This window comes from Meriones unguiculatus, chromosome 1 (genome assembly GCF_030254825.1).
Source record: "Meriones unguiculatus strain TT.TT164.6M chromosome 1, Bangor_MerUng_6.1, whole genome shotgun sequence".
Taxonomy (NCBI): domain Eukaryota; kingdom Metazoa; phylum Chordata; class Mammalia; order Rodentia; family Muridae; genus Meriones; species Meriones unguiculatus.
Genome location: NC_083349.1, coordinates 5,087,829 through 5,109,256, shown reverse-complemented (window position 1 = coordinate 5,109,256; position 21,428 = coordinate 5,087,829). Strand labels below are relative to the sequence as shown.

The following is a 21,428-nucleotide window of genomic DNA, read 5'->3' as shown; positions in this document are numbered from 1 at the left end:
GAGAGGGCGGAGGGAGGGGAGGGAGAGAGAGGAGAGCAAGAGAGAGAGAGAGAGAGAGAGAGAGAGAGAGAGAGAGAGAGAGAGAGAGAGAGAGACCGGGTGAGGGAGAGACAGTGAGTGCGAGAGAGCGAGCCGGGTGGCAGTGGAGGCGCCGAGCAGGAGCAGGCGGCGGCGCGGCGGCCCCAGGCAGAGGAGGAGGAGGCAGAGCCGGCGGGAGCCGCGGCGCGCGTAGCCCGGCCGGACCCCAGCCCCGGGGCGGGCAAGGAGGGGCGCGCGGGCGCGGCAGATAGGGGGGGCGCGCTGCGGATGGCCCGGCCCGGCCCGCGGGGGGGGTGAGGTCCGCGGCCCCCCCGCCCTCCCCCCGGCCCTCGCCCGCCCCCTCCCCGGCCCGCTCGCCCTCCGGGGCGGTGGGGCATGGCCTGAGGGTCCCCCGTCTCCGGGGGGGTGGGGGGTGGGGGGAGGGGGGAGGGGCCGCGGGCGCCGCCGACCGGGACTCAGCAGCCCCGCCAGGCAGGTAAGGGCATGGGGCACCACGGGGAGGCTCTGGGGTAGGGTGCAGTTCCGAGAGCTGGGGTTGCGGGAGAGGGCGGAGGCGCCCGGGATGTCCTTGGCCTGGCGCCGGCTCCGGCCTGGGTGTACATTTAGGGTGTGTGTGGGGGGAGTGCGGGTGTGGAAGGTAGCATGGCCCCTACGGGTGACATCAAATTGGGTTGCGACCCGGTCCCGAGTGCCCCGTCCCAGATCGCATCCTTGCTAGGAGGGTGTGCCCCATCCCCCACGTGCTGCGCCCCCTAAGCCATACTGGTCTCCCAGGCTCTCCGTGGTCAAGACAGGGTCCTGGTCCCCGCCTCCCAACGCGGCTCCGCCACTCCCCTACTTCGCCCACCCCGGCGCACCTGGGCCCCTCCCCTAGGTTACCCTTGTCCCCAACACCTCCAAGCCCAGGGTCTGGGCCAGAGCCTCCTACACCGCCTGGACCCGTCGCCCTTTCCAGGCGTCTCCAGGTCCTTCCCACCCGCGCCTCGCGTGCCCATCGCGCCTCCGGTTTCTTCTCCGCGGGCCGGCGCGCCCCTTCTGCTCCCGCCCCCAGTCCCGGCTCCCTCTCTCGACCCGGGCTATCCCCTCCCCAGCCTCCTTGCTCCCGCCTTCCTCCACCTCCATTCATTCTCCCCGGGCCGGCTCCTGGCCAAGCCAGTCGTGCCCTGTCCCCCCGCAGCCTGGCAGGGCACCCCCTCTCTCCCCTTTGCCAACCCCCCTCGCCGATTCCTCAACCCGTCTCGGTACCAGCTGCGTGCCAGCTATTCTTAGCCGCCGAGCTTTTGATTCATGCCGCCCCGGCGGAGTGTGCCCGCTCCCTCCCTCGAGGCCGGAGGGGGAGGGGCCCGAGCTGTCCTGGGTGTTGGGGCAGTGGAGCCCGCACTATGGGGGACCCGGCCCCTGCTGACCTTTCATTCCACCTGCCACCCCGTGCCCGCAGAGCTGGGACTGCAGGACATCAGCCAGGGTCAGCCGAGGGGGAGTGGCTGAGGTCACAGTGCCAGGTGGAATCTGCTGTAGGGCGGTCAGCGGACTGAGCTTCCAAGCCCCGCGGGTTGGGCAGCTATGCGTGGTACCCGGGGCACGGGGGGGGGCTTCGGAACTCGGTCCCCGCGAGGGGGAGGGGTCCTTAGCTCACGGTTAGACGCCTGCTCGCCTACAGTTCTTGGAACTCTCTTCCTTAAACATTTCGTCTTTCCTTCCCCAACCCTCCCCCCCAGCCCATCCCCACTCCCCCAAAGTCAGCAGTACCCTCCACTGCTTCCCATCTCCATGGCAACGGTGCAGGAGCCGGGCCTGGTGTGGGGTGGGAGGGACCAGACCAGACATTCTGCTTTCCGGTTCTAGAGTGGGGAGTGGGGGGTGGTGAACAGGAGAGAAGAGGACCGCATTTGGAAAGGAGCCGCCCCTCAGATGGCCACTTTGAGAGAGACGACCCTCCCCACCTCCTGGTCCCCGTGTTGCCGCAGCTCACTCCTCAGCCCCCTCCCCAACCACCCCACCCAATCCAACTCCTCGGTGGAGCCACCAGTACCAAACAGTGCCAACCCACCCACCCTGCCGTGCCAGTCCTGAAACACCCACAGGTCACCCATAGCTGCTCACGCCCACTCAGGCCACCACAGCTTGTCACCTGGACGGTCCAGCCAGGGCCAGCCCCCCTATCCACCCACACACCCTCCTCACATGCCCCAGCGACCTCTCCTAGCTCCCTTGGGCACAGCTCAGGGAACTTCTCTCTTCCGAACGTCCACCCCACTCGTGTCCCTCCATCCCCCCCAGGGACAGCTCAGTCCCCAGCAGTGGCCCTCCAAACATGTGGTCAGCCACACTTCAGTGAAGCCACCGGCTCTCGGGCACCTCCTGCTGCCCCAGGCTCAGAACTCACACCTCCACCTCGCCTCTACTATGACAGTCAGCCTCAGCCTCCCTGGGGTGTAGAGGCCAGGCTCTGGCCAGGAGGGCAGGATGCCGGGGTGGACTGGTCCACCTGTCTGTCCTTAGCTAATTTTAGCTTCATTTTTCTGTGGCTTGACAAAGTGGGCCAGTAGATCCCGCGGTGATTCTGTGATTTCTGGGACACACTGGGTCAGCCACAAAGTGGAGCGCAGGGGGGTGGGGGCCGCAAGCAGGGCCAAGGACAGGGAGGAGATAGGTGCTGTAAGCTGTGGAGGTGCTGTGAGCTTAGCTGTGCGGAGGGCTGAGGGTGTGTCCAACCTCCCAGGGCAAAGGGAACAGGCTGCCACTGTGTCTGCTCACTGAGTGGCTCCACAGTGACCATCATCCTTGCCCTGTCCAGCTGCCTGTGATGCTGCTGTCCCTCATTGCCCCGTGGCCCCACAATGACCCACAGCCCCGCGACAAGCGAGGACGAGGAACGCCACAGTGCCAGCGAGTGTCCCGAGGGGGCCTCAGAATCGGACAGCTCCCCAGACGGCCCAGGGAGAGGCCCCCAGGGGACTCGGGGCCGGGGCAGCGGAGCACCTGGTAACCTGGCCTCTACCCGAGGCCTCCAGGGACGCTCCATGTCTGTGCCCGACGACGCCCACTTCAGCATGATGGTTTTCAGGATTGGCATCCCTGACTTGCACCAGACGGTGAGTGCCTCCTCACCTGCCAACTGACAGACACATGGACTATTTCCCCATCCCCGATCCCAGCTCCAGCTGGACTCTACTCCTTTTCCAACTTAACCTTGACCCTCAGACCCTTGACCCCACATAGCACTGGCCATCCTGTCTCCCACTAGAAATGCCTGCGCTTCAACCCCGATGCTACCATCTGGACAGCCAAGCAGCAAGTACTCTGTGCCCTGAGTGAGAGCCTACAGGATGTTCTCAACTATGGACTGTTCCAGCCGGCCACCTCAGGCCGGGATGCCAACTTCCTGGAGGAGGAGAGACTGCTAAGAGAGTACCCCCAGTCCTTTGAGAAGGGGGTACCCTACCTGGAGGTGAGGCCACAGAACTCTTAACAGAAGTCACACCCTGGAGCACATCCACTCCAATTCCAGGAGAGCCCCCCACTAGGCTGTTCAAGACTGCCCGAGAACTCGTAGGAGAGAGATCCCGAGTCCAGATCTCCAGCTGAGTTGCCTCAGATGGTGTCCCTTCCTTTCCCTAAGCTTGTGCCGTCAACTAGTGAAGGAATCCCGCCTACAGTAGTAGTCATCCTAGAACATTCCATGTGTGTGAGGGGTCCGTGCTTATTCTTACAAGGTAGGGGTTACAGCACAATAGACCTTGGTGATCTGGCACTCTTGGAAAGGTCACCCTTCCTAGGGCCGTTTCCATGTTAACCCTGAACTCATTCTGGGAGGATGGGAGGACTGTCAGCCATTACTCCCCAACAGAGAATCTGATAAGTCCGTGTCCCCTCATACCTTCCTCCTGGCCTCAGTTCCGCTACAAGACCCGAGTCTACAAACAGACCAATCTGGATGAGAAACAGCTGGCCAAATTGCACACGAAGGTGAGTGCCCTGCTCCCCCTGCACCCAGAGTGTCCTTCCATCACCTTCTTTTCCGGTCTCTCCCCAGCAACCATCCCATCTGCCAACCCTCAGTCACACCAAATCCACCCTTTGATCCACCAGGTGCATCCTGCTTGGAGACACCCATTTATCTCCATCATAACCCCCTCCAGCTCCCCTCTATGGCCCCACCTGCCCAGACCAATGCCGTCTGTGCCGGTGTGTGTGTGTGTGTGTGTGTGTGTGTGTGTGGTGGGTTGTATGAGTGGTGGTGCATATATGGAGGCCTTATTTTTAATGCAGTCTTTCACTGCTCAGCACGCAGGCCAGACCACCTGCCTCCCCAGCACTGGGATGACAAGTGTACACCAACAACCCTGGCTTTCTTCGGTGGATTCTGGGGTCTCACGGCTACATAAAAAGCACTTTACTTGTAGCCCTTCAACCTCCTCTGCCTTCTCTACTAAGAAGCATTTAGGGCGCCTTTCCTTCCCTTCACCAGCCAATTTCCTGCCTGGGTAGCATTCCATAGACACCCCCAGTCCCAGTCCAATGCCTCCATCAAGCCCAGACTCTGCCCTTCCTTTCCAGCCACATCTACTCTGTTGGGTCCTTTCCCTCCAGACGTGGGATGATGTCTCCCCTGTGTCTTCCCTAGTCCTCTAGGAGCTGCGAGGAAGTTGGGAGGCTGATGTAGCCAGAGGGAAATAATTCTTGACATTTAATGGAAAGAAATTCCTCTCATCTGTTTCTTTCCCAAAGCTTCTTTCTCCCACACCATTAGCTCAACCCTTTCCTCCCCTGCAAGCCTGCTGCCTCTCTACCTGGTCCATCCACGTTGGGAGCCAGTGGCCATGTGAGACTCCTTTGTACATGTGACAGGTGTAAATTGAGTCGCACTACAAAAACAGTACAAAAATCCCACTGGATTTCTTTTAAAGATATATTTTAATTTTAATTGTGTGTGTGTGTGTGTGTGTGTGTGTGTGTGTGTGTGTGTGTGTGTGAATTCAGGCACCCAAGGAAGCTAGAAAAATCAGATCCCCATGGAGCTGGAGTTATCTGCCATTTGTTGGTGTAGGAACTGAACTCGGTTCCTCTGTAAGAGCAGCAAGCACTCTTAACAGCTAAGGCCTTTCTCCAGCCCTCATGATACCTTTTCAAAATGACATTTATTTATTTATTTGTTTATTTATTATCGTGTGTGTCTGGTGGTGGGGTGGGGATGGCATGTCCATGTCATGGCTCATGTGTGGGGGTCAGAGGATAATTGCTAGAGCTCAGTTTTCTCCTCTCCTGTGTGTTCTGGGGACTCAAATCCAGGTTAGCAAGCCTGGCTACAAGCACCTTTACCACTGAGCCATCTCACCACCCATAGAGCATGATATTTTAATTATCTTCTTGTGGATAGTGCATGGAAACAGCAACATTAGGGATACATTCCTTTAAGAACACCTGTCATCAGGAGAGATTTCAACACAGTTCACAGTTTCCCTTTGTTTGGCTTAGGGTTTCTATTGCTGTGAAGAGACACCATGACCACAGCAACTCTTATAAAGGAAAACATTTAATTGGGCCTGGATTACAGTCTCAGAGGCTTTGTCCGTTAATGTCATGGTGAGAAGCATGGCAGCACACAGACAGATGTGGTGCTGGAGAGCTCTACATCCAGATCAGCAGGCATCAGGAACAGAGTGAGCCACTGAACCTGGCTTGAGCTTCTGAAACCTCATACTCCCAGTGACACACTTCCTCCAATAAGGCCACACCTACTCCAATAATGCCACTCCCTACGAGCCTTTGGGGGTCATTTTCATTCAAATTACTATACTCCTCTATTTGAGAATATTACTTTGCGGGGGGTTTCAAGACAGGGTTTTACATTTCAAGACAGGGTTTCTCTGTGTAGCCTTGGCTGATTTGGACTGACCTCAAACTCACAGAGATCTTTTTGCCTCTGCCTTCCTGAAAGCTGAGGTTGCCAGCATGTGCTACCACGCCTAGCTTAGAGTATTACTTTTAAGACAGGGTGTCACTGTGTAGTCCAGGTAGGCCTAGAACATACCGTCCTCCTGCCCCTGCCCACTGAGTGCTGGGATGACTGACATGACCCACCACACCAGACCTCCTTTTGCCTTTGGAGAAGGCTGGCTGTGTGCTTCCACTGTGTGGTGCTGTTTCCGATGGCTGCTTTCTTCACTCAATCTGCTGGATCCCCCTGATGCCCCCGTCTTTCTTTGTACACGATTCAGACGGGGTTGAAGAAGTTCCTGGAATATGTGCAGCTTGGGACATCTGACAAGGTGGCGAGGCTGCTGGACAAGGGGCTGGACCCCAACTACCACGACTCAGACTCAGGAGGTAGGAAGGGGCACGGGGAGGAGCAGGGTTGGGCAGAGAGGCCAGGGACACCACCTCAACCCCGGAGGGTAAAGGACCAACGGTTGTAGGGGGCTGAGTGAGGAGACCAGGGTGGAATCTAAAGATGGAGGCCAAAAATGCTGGAGGTGGAGGCAGAAGGCCTGCCTCTGAAGGTCTTCTCTTGCCCTTCAGAGACACCTTTGACCCTGGCGGCCCAGACCGAAGGCTCAGTAGAGGTGATTCGAACGCTGTGCCTGGGCGGGGCGCACATAGACTTCAGGGCCCGGGATGGCATGACAGCACTACACAAGGCCGCATGTGCTCGGCACTGCCTGGCACTCACGGTGAGGCTGCTGTAAACCCCAGATGGTGGGACCCCGTCTTCTTTCCCTTGTATTTCTCCAACCCCACTTCTGTTCAAAAGAATGCCCCTTCAGCCAGGCCTGACGTAGATACCTGTAATCCCAGTCCTCAGGAATTTAAGACTGGCCTAGGTTACATGACACCCTATCTCATTGGCACCCCCCAACCCGAATAGTCCCTCTGTATCCACACCGCAAAGTCTGTGTCCACACACTGACAAGTACACAGTTCCTGTTGTCAGTCTTCCTGATAACCCCCTCCCCCCAGCTTAGTCTAGAAGCTGCTGGTGACTGAGCCTGGGTCCCCGAGCACTCAGAATGGCCCCCTTCCCTCGGCCCAGCCAGTGCCATCCTCCCTCTGCCCTTCCAAAGTACCTACCTGTAAGGGCCTTAGAACACAGAAAAGGAGTTCCTGCTACTCAGGGAGACTACGTCCACACACACCCTGGATTTGCCCCTCCATTCATCCTTCCTAGCCCAGCGCTTCGCTTCCCAACACCTTATTCTCTCACAGGCAAATCCAGACCCTTCTCATACCTAAGACACAAAGCACACCTTCCAAAAAGGGAGTGGAGGCAGAAGCCCGGCATCTCAGCACTTGGGAGGTAGAGGAAGGAGCATGAGGCGTGTAAGGTCAACCTTGACTACATAGTGAGTTTGAGGCTTGTGGAGTCATCATGAGACTCTCTCAGCAAAGAAACAAAATGTGCTTTCCCAAACAAATAAGGCCCATGTGCCCACAAAATGCACAGAACAATTAGTGTGCAGTCTTCTTTCCTGCATGTGTGTGTGTGTGTGTGTGTGTGTGTGTGTGTGTACATACAGTGCATGTGTGTATAACCCAGGAGTAGGCGTATATAAATGTGGCAGCTATAGGATAACCTCAGCTGCCAGTTCTCGTGAACTAGCTCCCATATTTCTCCAGACGTGGCCTTTGCTGGTGTTCGGGGCTCCCCAATTAGGCTAGGCTGGCTGACCAGCAGCGCCAGGGACACCCCTGTCTCCTCCTCTCCAGCGCTGAGATTGCAATTGCTGCCATTGTTTTTAACGTGGATCATTGAGATCAAGCCCAGATCTTCATATGGGTATGAGAGACACTTCACCGACTGAACTACCCACCTTCCAGCCCCTGCACGCAGTCTTATTTTAAAGTATTCTTTCTCTTCTGTCTACCAGGTCCTCTGATCCCTCTTTAGGCATAGGTTAGCGTGGGCTGCTCCCAAAGACTGAGGCACACCCATAGTCACGGTTCAATGAGGCACCTTCTTTTCACAAATACTTGGCATGAAAAATTGCCATTTTTTGCCAAAACCAATAGATATTCTTTGTGTATGTGTGAGCCTGAGTGTATGTGTATCTGTGTGTGTATGTGTGTGCCTGAGTGTGTGTGTATCTGTGTGTGTGTGTGTGCCTGAGTGTGTGTGTATCTGTGTGTGTGTGTGTTGTCAGATCCTTTCTAACAAGTCCCTTAGCTACTGGCCACACCAGGCTGTTTAGATTTAAATTAATTAAAATGGAATAAAAGTAAAACCGCATTTCCTTGGACTCACCAGCCACAGGGAGAGGCTCATCGCCCCCTGTGACCACCATATTGGATAACACTGCTGGAGACAGTTCACTGCTGTCAATACTTGCTCTTATACAGACTTAAATTCCTCCCCTCTCCTGTGCCCTTTCCTCTTTGCCCTGCTCTACCCTCACAGAGGCTGGCTCGGATTTACCCATGCTTGACTTCTCGAAGCTTCCTTCTGTGGGGGTCTGTGTAGAACTCCCACACTTGGTCTGAGACATCCTTACACTTAGACCCATCCTTCCATCTGTCTTCCCTACAACCATGCTCGGGGATACCTTTCTGTGGCTCATCAAAAGTCACCCACTAGAGAAAGGTTGAGCTGAACATCAGAGAGAGAGGGTCCTATGGTGGCATCTGCCTTATCTTCTCATTGTTCTTAAGGGCTAGGACTACTGCATGCTGTGGACAGGGCCTGGCTCAAAGTCTACAAGACTGTCCAGGGGCTCAAAGGATGGTGCGGTCAGAGGAGTGCTTTCAGCGTAAGAATGAGAGTTTGAGTTCTCTCTCCAGAACCCAAGCAGGAAAGCTGAGGGTGCTGGCATGTGCCTGTGATCTCAGTGCCTGGGAGGTAGGAACAGGACAATCCCTGGGCCTTGCTGGCCAGCTGTTTCCTCACATCGGTGAGCTCCAGCTTCAGTCTAGTCTCTCACTGAAGAGAAGTTGAGGAAGATACTTAGCATTGATTCCTAGCCTCCTCTGTATGCAACATCTGAGTGACACACGGACATACACGCACGCAGGCATTGGAGCAGAAACGGGACAGACACAAGCCTGTGTGAGTTCAAGGCTCACACCTCCCTACCGGCCCCTGAAAAGCTGCCTCCTGTCCTTTCTTCCTGAGTTGTCTGTCCCTCCTTAGGCACTTCTGGACCTTGGGGGTTCCCCCAACTACAAGGACCGCCGAGGGCTGACCCCCCTGTTCCACACAGCCATGGTGGGGGGAGACCCCCGCTGCTGCGAGTTACTTCTGTACAACAGGGCCCAGCTGGGCATTGCGGATGAGAACGGCTGGCAGGAGATCCACCAGGTATCCAGATTCAGTCCCGAGCACCGGGGAGAGCTTGGATACCTGGGCTTTGCAGCATCCAAGGTGCAGGGGTACGAGAGAGATGGGGAGTAAGATTAGCATGGTCCTCATAGAGGAGAAGGTGGAAAGGGCTCCAGAAATAGACACATGGATGAGGTTGGTTGCCTGATTCACTTGAAGGGCCAGCCTGGGTGTTTATACAGTGGAGTCACTGAACGCCTATCGTCAGGAAGCTAAAGTTCTGGGTCTCTGAACAAAATAGGGGCAGAAAATAGAAGGGGATGTGGATGCAGAGATTCCTGAGCTCAAGGAAGAGAGCCTTGGGGGGACTCAGATGGGGTCTAATTAGGCCTATGACCTCCCTGTACCCCCAGGCCTGCCAGCGAGGGCACTCTCAGCACCTGGAACACCTGCTCTTCTATGGGGCTGAGCCTGGAGCCCAGAATGCCTCAGGAAACACGGCCTTGCACATCTGTGCTCTCTACAACAAGGTCAGCCCAAGCAACATCCACCTGCCCCTTCAAAGGCACATGCTTCACACCAGCTCAAGCCCTCTCCACTCAAGCCTCCTATCTCCTCAACCTCTCTCTGTTCATTCACCATTCCCACCCACCCATCCATCCATCCACCCATCCATTCATCCATCCATTCACCTATCGATCCACTCCCTTATCCATACACCTGTCAATTCATTCATCCACCCACATATCCACTCATCCATCCACAATTCACCCAACTACTCATTCGTTCAGCCATCTATCCACCACTCATTAATTCTCCTAACCACCCACACATTCATCTGTACAGCTACAAATTTGTCCATCCATCCCCACTCATCTGTCCACCTATATCTATCCACCTACCCACCCACCTATATAAAAACCTGTCTACTGATCCTTCTATCCACCTACTTACTCACTCTATTCAATCATCTATCCATTTATTATCTAATCATCACCCATCTACCTATCTACTCACTTATCCATCTCTCTGTCTATGCACCCATCTTCCATCCATCCATCCATCCATCTACCCATCCACCTAGCCATGCATCCTCCATCTATCCATCTACCCATAAACCCACCATCCATTCATTTATTCATCCATCTACCCATCGCCTATCCATCCCTCTATCCATCTGTCCACCTACCCACCCATCATCTATCCAACCATCATCCACCCATCTACCCATCATGTTTAATGAGCTTCTCTGCTGTGTCTGACTCTAAGCTTTATACTGAGCTTTTGGTCTAATCCTCAGTGCTCGGTAAAGTTATAGATAATAATGTTCCCTTGAGAGCTATGTCTGGACTTGGGTGGGGGTGGCTTTCTGAAGGATGTCAAGACATCAGGAGTAGATGAGTAGAGAAAGAGTGCTCCAGGAAGGGAGTGTAAGCTGTGTAAAAGGAAAGAGGCTGGGGAAGTTGGGTCTTTGCTGGAGACAGAGGATGGATAAAGTACAGCCTGGGGATGAGAGTGTTGTATATTCAGCAATTCAATGTTGTATGGAGGGTCCCTTCTCCAGGGACTCTGGGGAGTCCTACTAAAAAGGAGGCAAGTGTCTCACCAAATGGGCCTGCTGCCAGCAAGAGCTAAGACCCCTTTGCCACCTGAATACCAAGAGACCCCAGGTGAACCAGGTTCCTTGGAGCTCCAGCCTCCCCTCTCCTCCCTCCCTCTCCTTGGGTTCTTGCCTTTGAAGAGCTGCCTGGGGGACTTCAGGGTAGGGAAGGCAGCACCTGCTGGGATGCTGCTGATCGTCTCCCCCACCTCTTCCTCCAGGAAGTCTTCCAAACCAGCCCCAGCCCCTTCTGCCTCCTGAGAACTCTCAGTGCTGGGGAAATGGCAGGTATCCAAGTGCCGCCTTGTGGCAGTGAGCAGGATGCTCAGCACCAAGGGAGGACTGGTGTTCCTCAAACCCAACAACATGGCGCTGGCATTTCTTCCTGCTTGCTACTGCTTTCGCTACTGCTCCTCTGGGTCAGGACTTCTGACTCCAGGGCAGTTGCTTGATGGAGAGAGAAGAAAACCCAGCTCCCAGCACCCAGGAAGAACTCCAACAAGTGCCTTCCACGTTCTGAGGCTTTGTCCTCCCTGAAATGGGAATCATGTCAGCTGATTGAAAGGGATGAGTGATCGTGTACATTAAGTATTCATCCCTAGAAGACAGCCGTGATAATAATTGTTATTATTAGTATCATCACCAGTGTCAATTGCCAGGATGCGGTCAGAAGGCTGGCATTCATCTGGGCAGGGAAAATTGAGTGCAGAGAATTATACAGCAGCCACTATTCCCCAGGGACGGCCAGATGAGTGTGTTGCTTTTCCTTCTTCAGTCTTCCCTCCCCCAAGCCCCACCATCTGTAAAATGGGTCAATCATGAATATCCTTCGTACAAAGGACCAAACAGGTGAACATTCTGCTTGCTATCAGATTGAGTAGCAAATGTGAATTCATCTTCCACTTCTCTCCCTTCTCTTCCCTCTTCTCATTCTACCCAGCCAGCTTCCCATGGGCACATCAATACACCCATCCACCACCCATCCATCTACCCACTTATACACACACCCACTCATCCACCCGGCCACCTACCTATTTATCCATCCACCTTCTCACCCTTCATTCATCTAATCCCCCATTCATCTACCACCAATGCATCTATTCATTCATCTACACACCCACTCATCCCTTTATCCACCCATCTGTCTGTCTACCCCTCTTCCACTAATCAGTTCATCCATCCATTCATCTACACACTGACTTATCCATCCATCCATCCATCTTGCCATCTGTCTGTCCACCTCTCCATCATTAATCAATTAATCCACCATTCATCCACACACTGACTTATCCATCCATCCATCCACTTATCCATCCATCCATCCATGCATCCATCTGGCCATCTTGCCATCTTTCTGTCCACCCATCCATTTGTCCATCCATCCATCCTCCTTGCAAAGGTCTGGCTCCCTAGGCTGTAGCCTCTTAAGGGTGGGAACAGAATCTGGTAGATTCTACTTCTGTCCCAAGCTCCCAGCACATAATGGTTGTTTTACATCCATGTATCCATCCCTACCATCTATTTATACATCCATCTGTCCATCCAGCCACCTATCTGAGCTGGGTCTGACCTTTACCCTTTGCTGTCTGTCTCCTTGGCCCTGTGGTATGCACATGTCGCCCTGCTGGCTGTGAGTCTCTCTCAAGAGTGGGGACAGAAACTCACAGACTGCTCTGTCTTAAGCCCCCAGCAAACAGTATTTCTTGATGCAAGGTGTGCGGTGAGCATATGAATGAATGCATGACAGATTGAATGAATGATGGAGCTGTGTACGGATCTTCACCAGAACTATGTACAGCTCTGAGCTCAGAAATCTTGACAGGTGGCTGCTGTTTTTGACAGATTGAATGACTCAACAAATGAATGAATAATTGAGTGACTTGAGCAAATGAATTTTGATTGATAGCTCCACATCTTCCATCTTTATCTCTTCCAAGTTCATTCCTTGAGCACCTACTGTGTGCTTGGTGCCAGGTGATGGGGATGGGCGGATGGTGCCGGCCTCAGGAAAGGTGGAGGAAGTTCTCAGTTTGGTGGATGTTAAAACAAATAATTGCAATCCCATGAGATGAGTGCTAGTGTGTAGATAAACACAAAGTTCTGCAGAGACACAGTGGAGGGAAGACTCACTAAGATGTGGATGTTTAAACTTGGTCAGACACAGGATAAACTACGGAGCTTATGGACCACACCATGGCCCCATGCCTCTCAGAGTAGACTGTGGGAGGCATGCAAACATGCAAAAACATATATTACAGCACGGGAATACATGGCTATACATGCTTACACACAGCATGGTGAGAATGCAAACTGGACTTGCTTTGCTATTTAGCAAGTGATGTTAGCAGTCAGACCCAGGCAAACACTAGGATCTGAAGGCCAGGCTCGCATCCTGCTTGCTCCAGTACCTGGATACAAGGGTTTAGGCACAAATGTTGCCTGCTGTGATCCTGTCCTGTAGAAAAGGCCTGTATTGAGTATGCATTTGAGGGTGTTCCTATGTAAAAGGTGTGATAAGGAGGTACCTTTGAATTAACGGTCAAGAGAGCCAGAGTGGAGTGGAACTGGAGGCCAATGTGGGTTTGTCCAGGCCAAGACAAAGGCCAGATGACGTTACTTCATTGAGTAAATGTTCCTGGGCAGTCCCTGTGGGCTGGACAGTGCTGTAGGAGGTGGGCATCACAGATGGACCCATACCTGTGTGATACTCACCATGGAAGAGGGCAGGTGACACAGAACATGGGCCATCTGGAATACAGTGTTTTGAAGGTTGATCTTGGCTCATCTGTGCAGAGAGCCATAGATGGAGATGAGGATATGTGAACAAATCCCTGTCAGTACTCAGGAGGATGAACAAGAAGATCACCATCCATTTGAGGCCAGCCTGGGCTGCACAGCTAGTACCAGGCTATCCTGAGACTCAGCCTATCCTCAAGCAAATGACAAGAGATGAGCCAGTGAGGGAAGGGCGCTCTGAAAAGATGGCGCTTTAATAAAACCTAAGTGAAGTGAGAATGCGCTGTGTAGAAACCAGTGAGTGGAGGGTTCCAAGCAGCTCTTTGGATCAGGAGGTGCAAAGGCCCTTGAGCAGAGGCATGTCTGTTATGGGCAAGTGCCCACCATGGTTGGAGCAAAAGAATGTGATAGGTGTTGAGGTTGGCATGGGATGGCCTCTTGGGTCATTTCAGAGACCTAGTTCAGCTTAGAGAGAGACGGCAGTGCTAGGGATGTGTGTCCCCCACTCTCTCCTACCTTGCTTCCTGCCCTTTATGTTGTGTGTACTATTCTTTTCGGATCTGGCAGACCTACGGGACTGGTGGTGATGGTTCAAAGATAAAAAGCACTTGCATGCAAGCATGAGGACCTAAGTAAATGCGGATAATCCATCTAAAAACAGGTGTGGTAGCATGAATGTGTATCTCACTGCTCCTACAGGGAGATGGAATGGAAGCAAGGAAATCTCCCCAAAACTCATGGACCAACTAGCCAGACATAGGCAGCATTAAAGAAGACACTTGTCTCAAACAAGGTGGAAAGCAGCATTGTCTTTTGACCTCCACATGTGCATAGTCACACATGGGAACACATACACACATCATACACATATGACACACACACAGACATACACACACACAGAGACCTGGAATGAATCTGGGGTCAATCTGTCACCAGCCACATGACTTTGAACAATGCTGAGAGCTTAGTTTCCTCCTCTCTGAGATAAGCACAGTGATTTCCCTCAGACAACTCTCCCTTCTGAAGCTCGGTGCCTTGCACACCAGCAAGGAGCCCTTCACAGAGTGCAGGGGGCTTCTGTCTACAGGGGATACTTAGCCACATCTGGAGTGCAACCCTCTTAGCAGGAGATGACTTCTGAGTCCGGTGGTAGCAACCAGAGATACTCAGCACCTCACAAGGTGGAGAACAGCACCCATGCCAGCTCACACCTCTCTTGCCCCAAATGTCCAGAAAAAAGAAGGCCAGCTGCCTCTCCTCGGTGCAGCACACACATGTAAGAGGAAGGAAGCAGACAACACTTCTGTTCACAGCAGATTTTATTTAATCTGATGTTTCTAAAAGTATTATTACTTCAGTATGATATCAGCTTTTATGATATCAGCATAAAATTACTGGAGACATATTTTGTGCATCCTAAGTCTATGAAACTCCTTATTTATTTATACACTGCAGTGTTAGAGATTGAACCCAGGTCTTGCACATATTAGGCAGGTACCCAACACTGAGCCACACCTCCAACCCCTCACTGAGGGATTCTAGGCAGGGGCGCTACCACTGAGCCACACTTTAGCTCCCCTCCCCCGTTGGTGGATCTAGGCAAGGACTCTGCAACTGGTCTACCTCACAAGCTCACTTTTTAATTTTTATCTTGAGATAAAAAGCATTTTGCTAAGTTGCCCAAGCTGGCCTTGTCCTTGTAATCGGCCTCCCACTAAATGAGGATGACAGATGTGGGCCACCAGGCCTACCTTCACCGTGTATTTTATGCACATAGTCCCTCTCTCCTCTGACTGGCCACATTGTCGAGAGGCTGCTGTCCTGGGTAGTCCTGGTTTAGGCCAGAGTACATCTGAATCTCCAGCATAACAGCTTTATTACTCATGCTAACTTACTATTTATTTTCCTTTCCTCCTGGACCACCGGCTGTCACTCTCAGGAGACCTGTGCCAGGATCCTCCTTTACCGTGGAGCAAACAAAGATGTGAAAAATAATAATGGACAGACACCCTTCCAGGTCTGGGGTTCAGGGTTAATAGGCAGCTGCAGGACTGGGAGAGGGGACACAGAAGGACAAGGGACAAGAAGGCTGGCAGTGAGGAATGCTGGGAGGAGGAGAGGGTCTGGCCAGTGGAGTGGAAGGTGGGCTGGGAGAGCGGAAGTCTAGGCTAGAGGAATTCAAGATGTCTGCTGTCCTTGTGCTCTGCTGAGCATCTACCTCTTTGCCCCCCTCCTGCAGGTGGCTGTGATTGCTGGGAATTTTGAGCTGGGGGAACTGATCCGTAACCATCGAGAGCAAGATGTGGGTGAGTGAAAAGAAGTTGGGTAAAGGAGGAACTGAGGGGTTCATGTTGGGGGTTACAGAGGAGTTAGAGGCCTGATTGATTGAAGGGTGTCAGCGTGGGAAACTCACCCTGTTCCAAAGATGTCTGGGAGCGATTCGGGAATACCCCAGTGTGCTACCACCCCAGTTTCTCATCTCTACCTTTCTCTGTCTCCCCACCTCTCGCCCTCTTGGTCTTTCCCTGTCCTACCTGCCTACCCCTGTCCACCACTCTTTTCTCTCAGTACCCTTCCAGGAATCCCCCAAGTATGCAGCCCGGCGTCGGGGACCCCCAGGCGCAGGGCTAACTGTACCCCCAGCGCTGCTGCGAGCAAACAGTGACACAAGCATGGCACTGCCTGATTGGATGGTGTTTTCGGCCCCAGGGGCCTCATCTTCTGGGACTCCTGGCCCTACCTCAGGACCCCAGAGCCAGTCACAGCCCTCGGCCCCCAGCACCAAGCTCAGCAGTGGGACCCTCAGAAGTGCCAGCAGCCCCCGAGGTGCCCGGGCACGCTCCCCATCCCGAGGGAGACATCCTGAGGATGCCAAGAGACAACCTAGAGGCCGGCCCAGGTAGGCAGAACTCAGGCTCCCAGCCCCTGACCCAACCATTCTAGCACCCACACAACCAGCCCATCCCCCACCCTCTGCCTTCAAGAGTGGTGGGTCCCCTACCCACCTGCATCTTTAATTGTCTCACGGGTGAGATGAGGGTGTTACGGGGTGCCTGGCCTCACTCCTGGCACGGGGTGAGCTAGAACACTAAAAGAGAAAGGTTGAAACCGATGAGCACAGACAGATGGCAGGGTTAGGAGACAGGAAAGAGGGCAGGAAGAGGGGCTTGGGGTGGCCAGGGACTTTGGGAGCAATCCAAGTCTGTGCAGGAGTTCAGGAAGGGGAAGCTGGGAGCTGAGAGGGCAGGAGAGGGGGCTGTTCTGCACTAAAGACGTCATAGAGAGAGGGGGACCCACCAGGTGTGTCCCAGGTCTCAAGGAAGTGGAGAAGGCTGGGAACAGTTGGCTGTGGCCTTGGATCTGCCCCAGGAGGAAGCTAGGAGTCACTGAAGGCTCATGAGCTGGGGATGTACCGGTGAAGCTTCAGGAAGCTGAATCAGGCTGTGCTGTGCAGACCGTGGGAGGGGTGGAGCTGGGAGGCTGAAGACAGGAGGGGGGCTGCTGCTGGTCTCCCGAGGACACCAGAGCTTGGAAAAGCACTCAATCCCTGTCTCCACCCCGATGATGCTCTCCCTTCCTTCCACCCAAGGACCCTCGCCCCTCACAAGTGTCTTGTCCCTCCACTCTCCCTGCCTCTCACAATTTCTGTGTATGCAGCTCCAGCGGGACACCCCGAGATGGGCCAGCTGGGGGAACTGGGGGCTCCGGGGGCCCTGGGGGCTCCCTGGGCAGCAGAGGCAGACGTAGGAAGCTCTATTCAGCGGTACCCGGACGCTCCTTCATGGCCGTGAAGTCATACCAGGCGCAAGGAGAGGGGGAGATCTCTCTGAGTAAAGGCGAGAAGATCAAAGGTGACAGGGCAGGGCTGGGTGGGTGCCGGGTGAGGGGAAGCTCAAAGACCTCCCTTGTCTTATGCACTCTGGAGCCCTTAAAGAGCCCTGAGAGACCCCTCTTGGCTTGGAGGAGGGGAAGGTACTATATGGGACAGTGTCAAGAGGAAGAGAGGAACCGAGCACTGGAGGAATGTTGATTGACATGTGTGTAAGAGTCTGAATGTGTGTGGGCACGTCTGTGCCTGTACACAGTGTGTATGTGGAGGTCAGAGCCTGGCATCATGTGTCATCCTCAGTTGCTCTCCGTATCGTGTTTTGGGGCAGGGTCTCTCAGTGACGCAGCCAGGCTGGCTAGGCAGCAAGCTCCGAGAACCCTCCTGGCTCTGCTTCCCTGTGCTGGGACCTGCAGCCTCTCACAGCTGCGCCTGGCCTTTACGTGGGTTCTGGGGATCCAGATCAGGGTCCTTCCACTTGCACAGCAGGCACTTTATCCGCTGGACCACTGGCTTGGCTCCTGGAGCTTTCCTTTTTGAGGCAGGGTCTCATGTGGCCCAGGCTTGTCTCGAACTCAGCAACACAGGTTCTCTTTGAGCTTCTGGTCGTCCTGCCTCCACCTCCTGAATACTGGAATTACAAGTGAGCATGCCTGGCCTTCCCTCTGGAGGACAGTGACTAAAGCCTTCACAGCATGGGCAGTGTGCCTTCCTGCGCAAGTGGGTGCCTTGGAGATAGGGAACCATGTTGAAAGCAATATAATTTATACCAAACAGAGGGTAATTTTCTGCCAGAGTCTAGTCTATCCAGGAGCCCTGCAGTGTAGCAGCTGGGCAGCAGGCTGTCTGAGCTCAAATCTTGGACCCACCACCTCTTAGAGAAAAAGAGTTCCAGAAACCAACTTCTCCATCTCACTGTCTTCAGAAGGAGACTCTAGGGAGAATCGTGAAAGTCACTGAGTCTCTTAGGCCCAGGCTTTGGATGCTGCAAATGCTGCATGAGAGCCAGCCTTCTCATAAACACACAGAGAAAGACCAGAGATGGCTGGACAAGCTAGGAGGATTCTTTCAGAGAACATAGACACGAGGAAGTCCTTGAAGGGTGTTTAGAGGTCCTCATCCAGCAAGTTGGATCTTTTATGGGCTTAGTGGTCTGTCTTCCCATAGCAGACAAGGATAGGGGTGTCCGTGGTGTGTGTGTGTGTGTGTGTGTGTGTGTGTGTGTGTGCACGCGCACGTGTGTAAATATGTATGGTGCCTATGCCTGTGTAAATGTGGAGGCCACTGTCTGCCTATTTCTTTCCACTGTCTCCCTATTTCTTTGAGGCAAAGTCTAGGATGAGAGCCAGCAAGCCCCAGCAATCCTGTCTCTACCCAGCTTGTTACGTGGGTACTAGGTCCTGTACTTGGTCCTAATGATTGTGCACAAATGTTCTTAGCCACTGAGCCATCTCTCCAGCCCTCCTTCTGTTTCTGAGACCGTTTGGAGGTTCTAGCAGAGGGGTGCAAATACTCACACACCCTTGATTGAAGGACAGTTCTCCTCTGTGTGGGAAGGTCATTCTCTTAGGCTGAGGGCACGTTTCAGGAGGGATGCACACAGAGTAGTGAGGGAGGAAGGGGATGCTTGCCTGGACAGCCAAGCCAGCCAGATAGTCCAAATCAAGCCTGGAAGTCAATGGGGTGAGAGACGTCATGGCTGGGTGGCCTTCACATCCCCCTCCACTATTTTTAAAAAATATTTATTTTTAGTTTCTGTGTACGCAAGCTTTGCGCGCGTGAATATATGTGTACCACGTGCGCACCCAATGCTCTGGAAGTCAGAAGAGGGCATCAGATCCCCTGGGATTGAGTTACTGGTGGTTGTGAGCCGCCACGCTGAGAATAGAACCTGGATCCTTTGCAAGAGCAGCCAGGGCTCTTAACCTCTGAGCCATCTCTCCAACTCCCACCTCCACACTTGTTTGTTTATTTGCTTGTTTTGAGGCAAGGTGTCTGTCTCATTGTGTAGCCCTCGCTAACCTGGGACTCATGGTAGACCAGGTTGTCCTTAGACTCACGGTAATCCTCCTGTACCAACCTCGGGAATGCCTGGGCTAAAGGCACATGATCCCACGGCCAGCCTCTTCTGTCCCCCTGACCATTGTACCACTTGTAGGTGTTCCTTCAAGCTGGTCTAGAAGCTCTCCTAGGACAGGAACTATGAGCGTTGTGTCCAGCTGGCCTGGTACCCGACACTTGATTGGTGCTCAGTGGGTGTTTTGTGAGCAAATGACTGATCTCAAGCCCAAGCAGTTAGACATGGCTGAGACACTGAGAGCCCAGATCTCTGGATGCCCTATCGTCTATTTACATCTATGACCTGGGGCTTCCTCTCATGTCATTGCCCCATATCCTTGGAGGCAGGGGCAGGTGTGTAGGGAGTGCCAGGGAGCCTTGTGGCAACTCCTAGTGTCATCTGAGATATGGTGGAGAGTTTTCAGTGTGGTCCTCAGCATCTTGAGTGTGTGCATATGTGTGTATGTGTGTAGCTATCTAGACAGCTGTGTGCTTATGTTTCTCAGGACCAATACTCCTTGCTTTTTTGAGGTAGGGTCTCTCTCTGTCCTGGACCTTGTCAAGCAGGCTAGACTGGCTAGCCAGCAAGCCCCAGGGATCTGCCTGTCACTATCTCCCCAGCAGAGAGACTATGCTACGTCCAGCTTTCTCCATGGGTTCTGAGGATTGAACTCAGGTCCTCATGCTTATGAGGCAGGCGTTTCATCTAATAAACCATATTCCCAGCCCTTCAACTTCTTATTTGCAGTAGTTGGAGTTGAATGCAGAAGATGAACATTCCACCATTAAGCCAAGCACCTCAGCCTCTCTACTGGGGAGCTCTTGACTACTGAGCCACACCCCCAGCACCTCACTGTGGGATTCTAGGCAGGAGCCCTACCACTGAGCCACACTCCTACCCCCCCCTTTTTCATTCTGAGACAGGATCTCACCAAGTCCCATAGTTTGGCTTTGAACTCACTCTGCAATCCAGGCACATCTTAAATTTTCAATCCTTCTGCCTCAGCATCCTGAGCAGCTAGGATGATAGGCCTGAGCTACCAGCCCCAGCTTGCCTTCCACTTTTTTTTTTTTTTTCCAAAAAACCAAGAAAGAGTTAAGGATTGGGTGAGGGGTTAAAATGGGTGGAGGACCAAGAACAAAGTTCAAAGTTGGAGAAAATCCTGGAGATACAGAAAAGACCGTGTGTCTATTGCTCTTAGCAACAGTATAGAGGTCTTTGGATGGGAGCTGAGGCACACACTAGCTACCCAAAGCTTTATCCCTCGAAACTCAAGGCTTGTGCTCAAATCCTGTCCTGACAGCAACTACCCTTGGGACCTGAGGCAGGTGACAAGTGGCATGATCTCTCTGAGCTTCAGTTTCTTTATCACTAAGATGGGGATAGTAAAAATATCCTCCCTCAAAGTTCTGGCCCAGAGTGAGAGACCAGTGTCCTTGCCATCTGTCTCTGCTTCAACACCAGACAAGAAACACCACCATGGTGACGGGTGACAGACAGGACAGGTCTGCTAAAGGGCTGAGAGTTGTCAAAGCCTAGAGCTGTGGGTGCCTGGGGGATGCAAAGAGAGGATGCCATGGCAAGAGAGGTGGAGAGAGAGAGAGAGAGAGAGAGAGGAAGAGAGAGAGAGAAGCAGGGGTAGGGGTGGGCACAGCTGTCAGAGCAGCCATCTGACCCCAGGACTTTGGAGGCTCAAGTGGACACTCAACCAGGCTGTGGATGGAACCAGAAGGGACAAGGACCAATTGTGGACCTGCCCCTATTCAGGAGGACGGTGCCACAGAACCCAGTCTGCTCAGATCTGCCTGATATGCCCCTCTGGGGTTCAGAAGGCTCACATGCAAGAGTGTCCCAACTTGGCTCCCCATCATGCTCCCCCATTTCTCAGAATTTCTGCTTTTTGTTTTGAGGTAGG

The 21,428-nt window shown here is 53.5% G+C and overlaps 1 protein-coding gene across 1 annotated transcript in view; it reads left to right on the top strand.

Annotated features, from left to right (window-relative positions):
* Nucleotides 1-43: 43 nt before the first annotated feature.
* The window catches only part of Shank1 (SH3 and multiple ankyrin repeat domains 1), a 49,285-nt gene continuing 27,900 nt past the window's right edge, over nt 44-21,428 (top strand). Inside the window, 12 exon segments of the mRNA XM_060380047.1 lie at nt 44-514; nt 2,837-3,134; nt 3,287-3,490; nt 3,937-4,008; nt 6,261-6,369; nt 6,562-6,713; nt 9,164-9,331; nt 9,706-9,822; nt 15,568-15,645; nt 15,868-15,934; nt 16,197-16,527; nt 17,286-17,479. Coding sequence (XP_060236030.1) covers nt 2,880-3,134; nt 3,287-3,490; nt 3,937-4,008; nt 6,261-6,369; nt 6,562-6,713; nt 9,164-9,331; nt 9,706-9,822; nt 15,568-15,645; nt 15,868-15,934; nt 16,197-16,527; nt 17,286-17,479 — 1,747 coding nt within the window. The 5' untranslated portion in view covers nt 44-514; nt 2,837-2,879.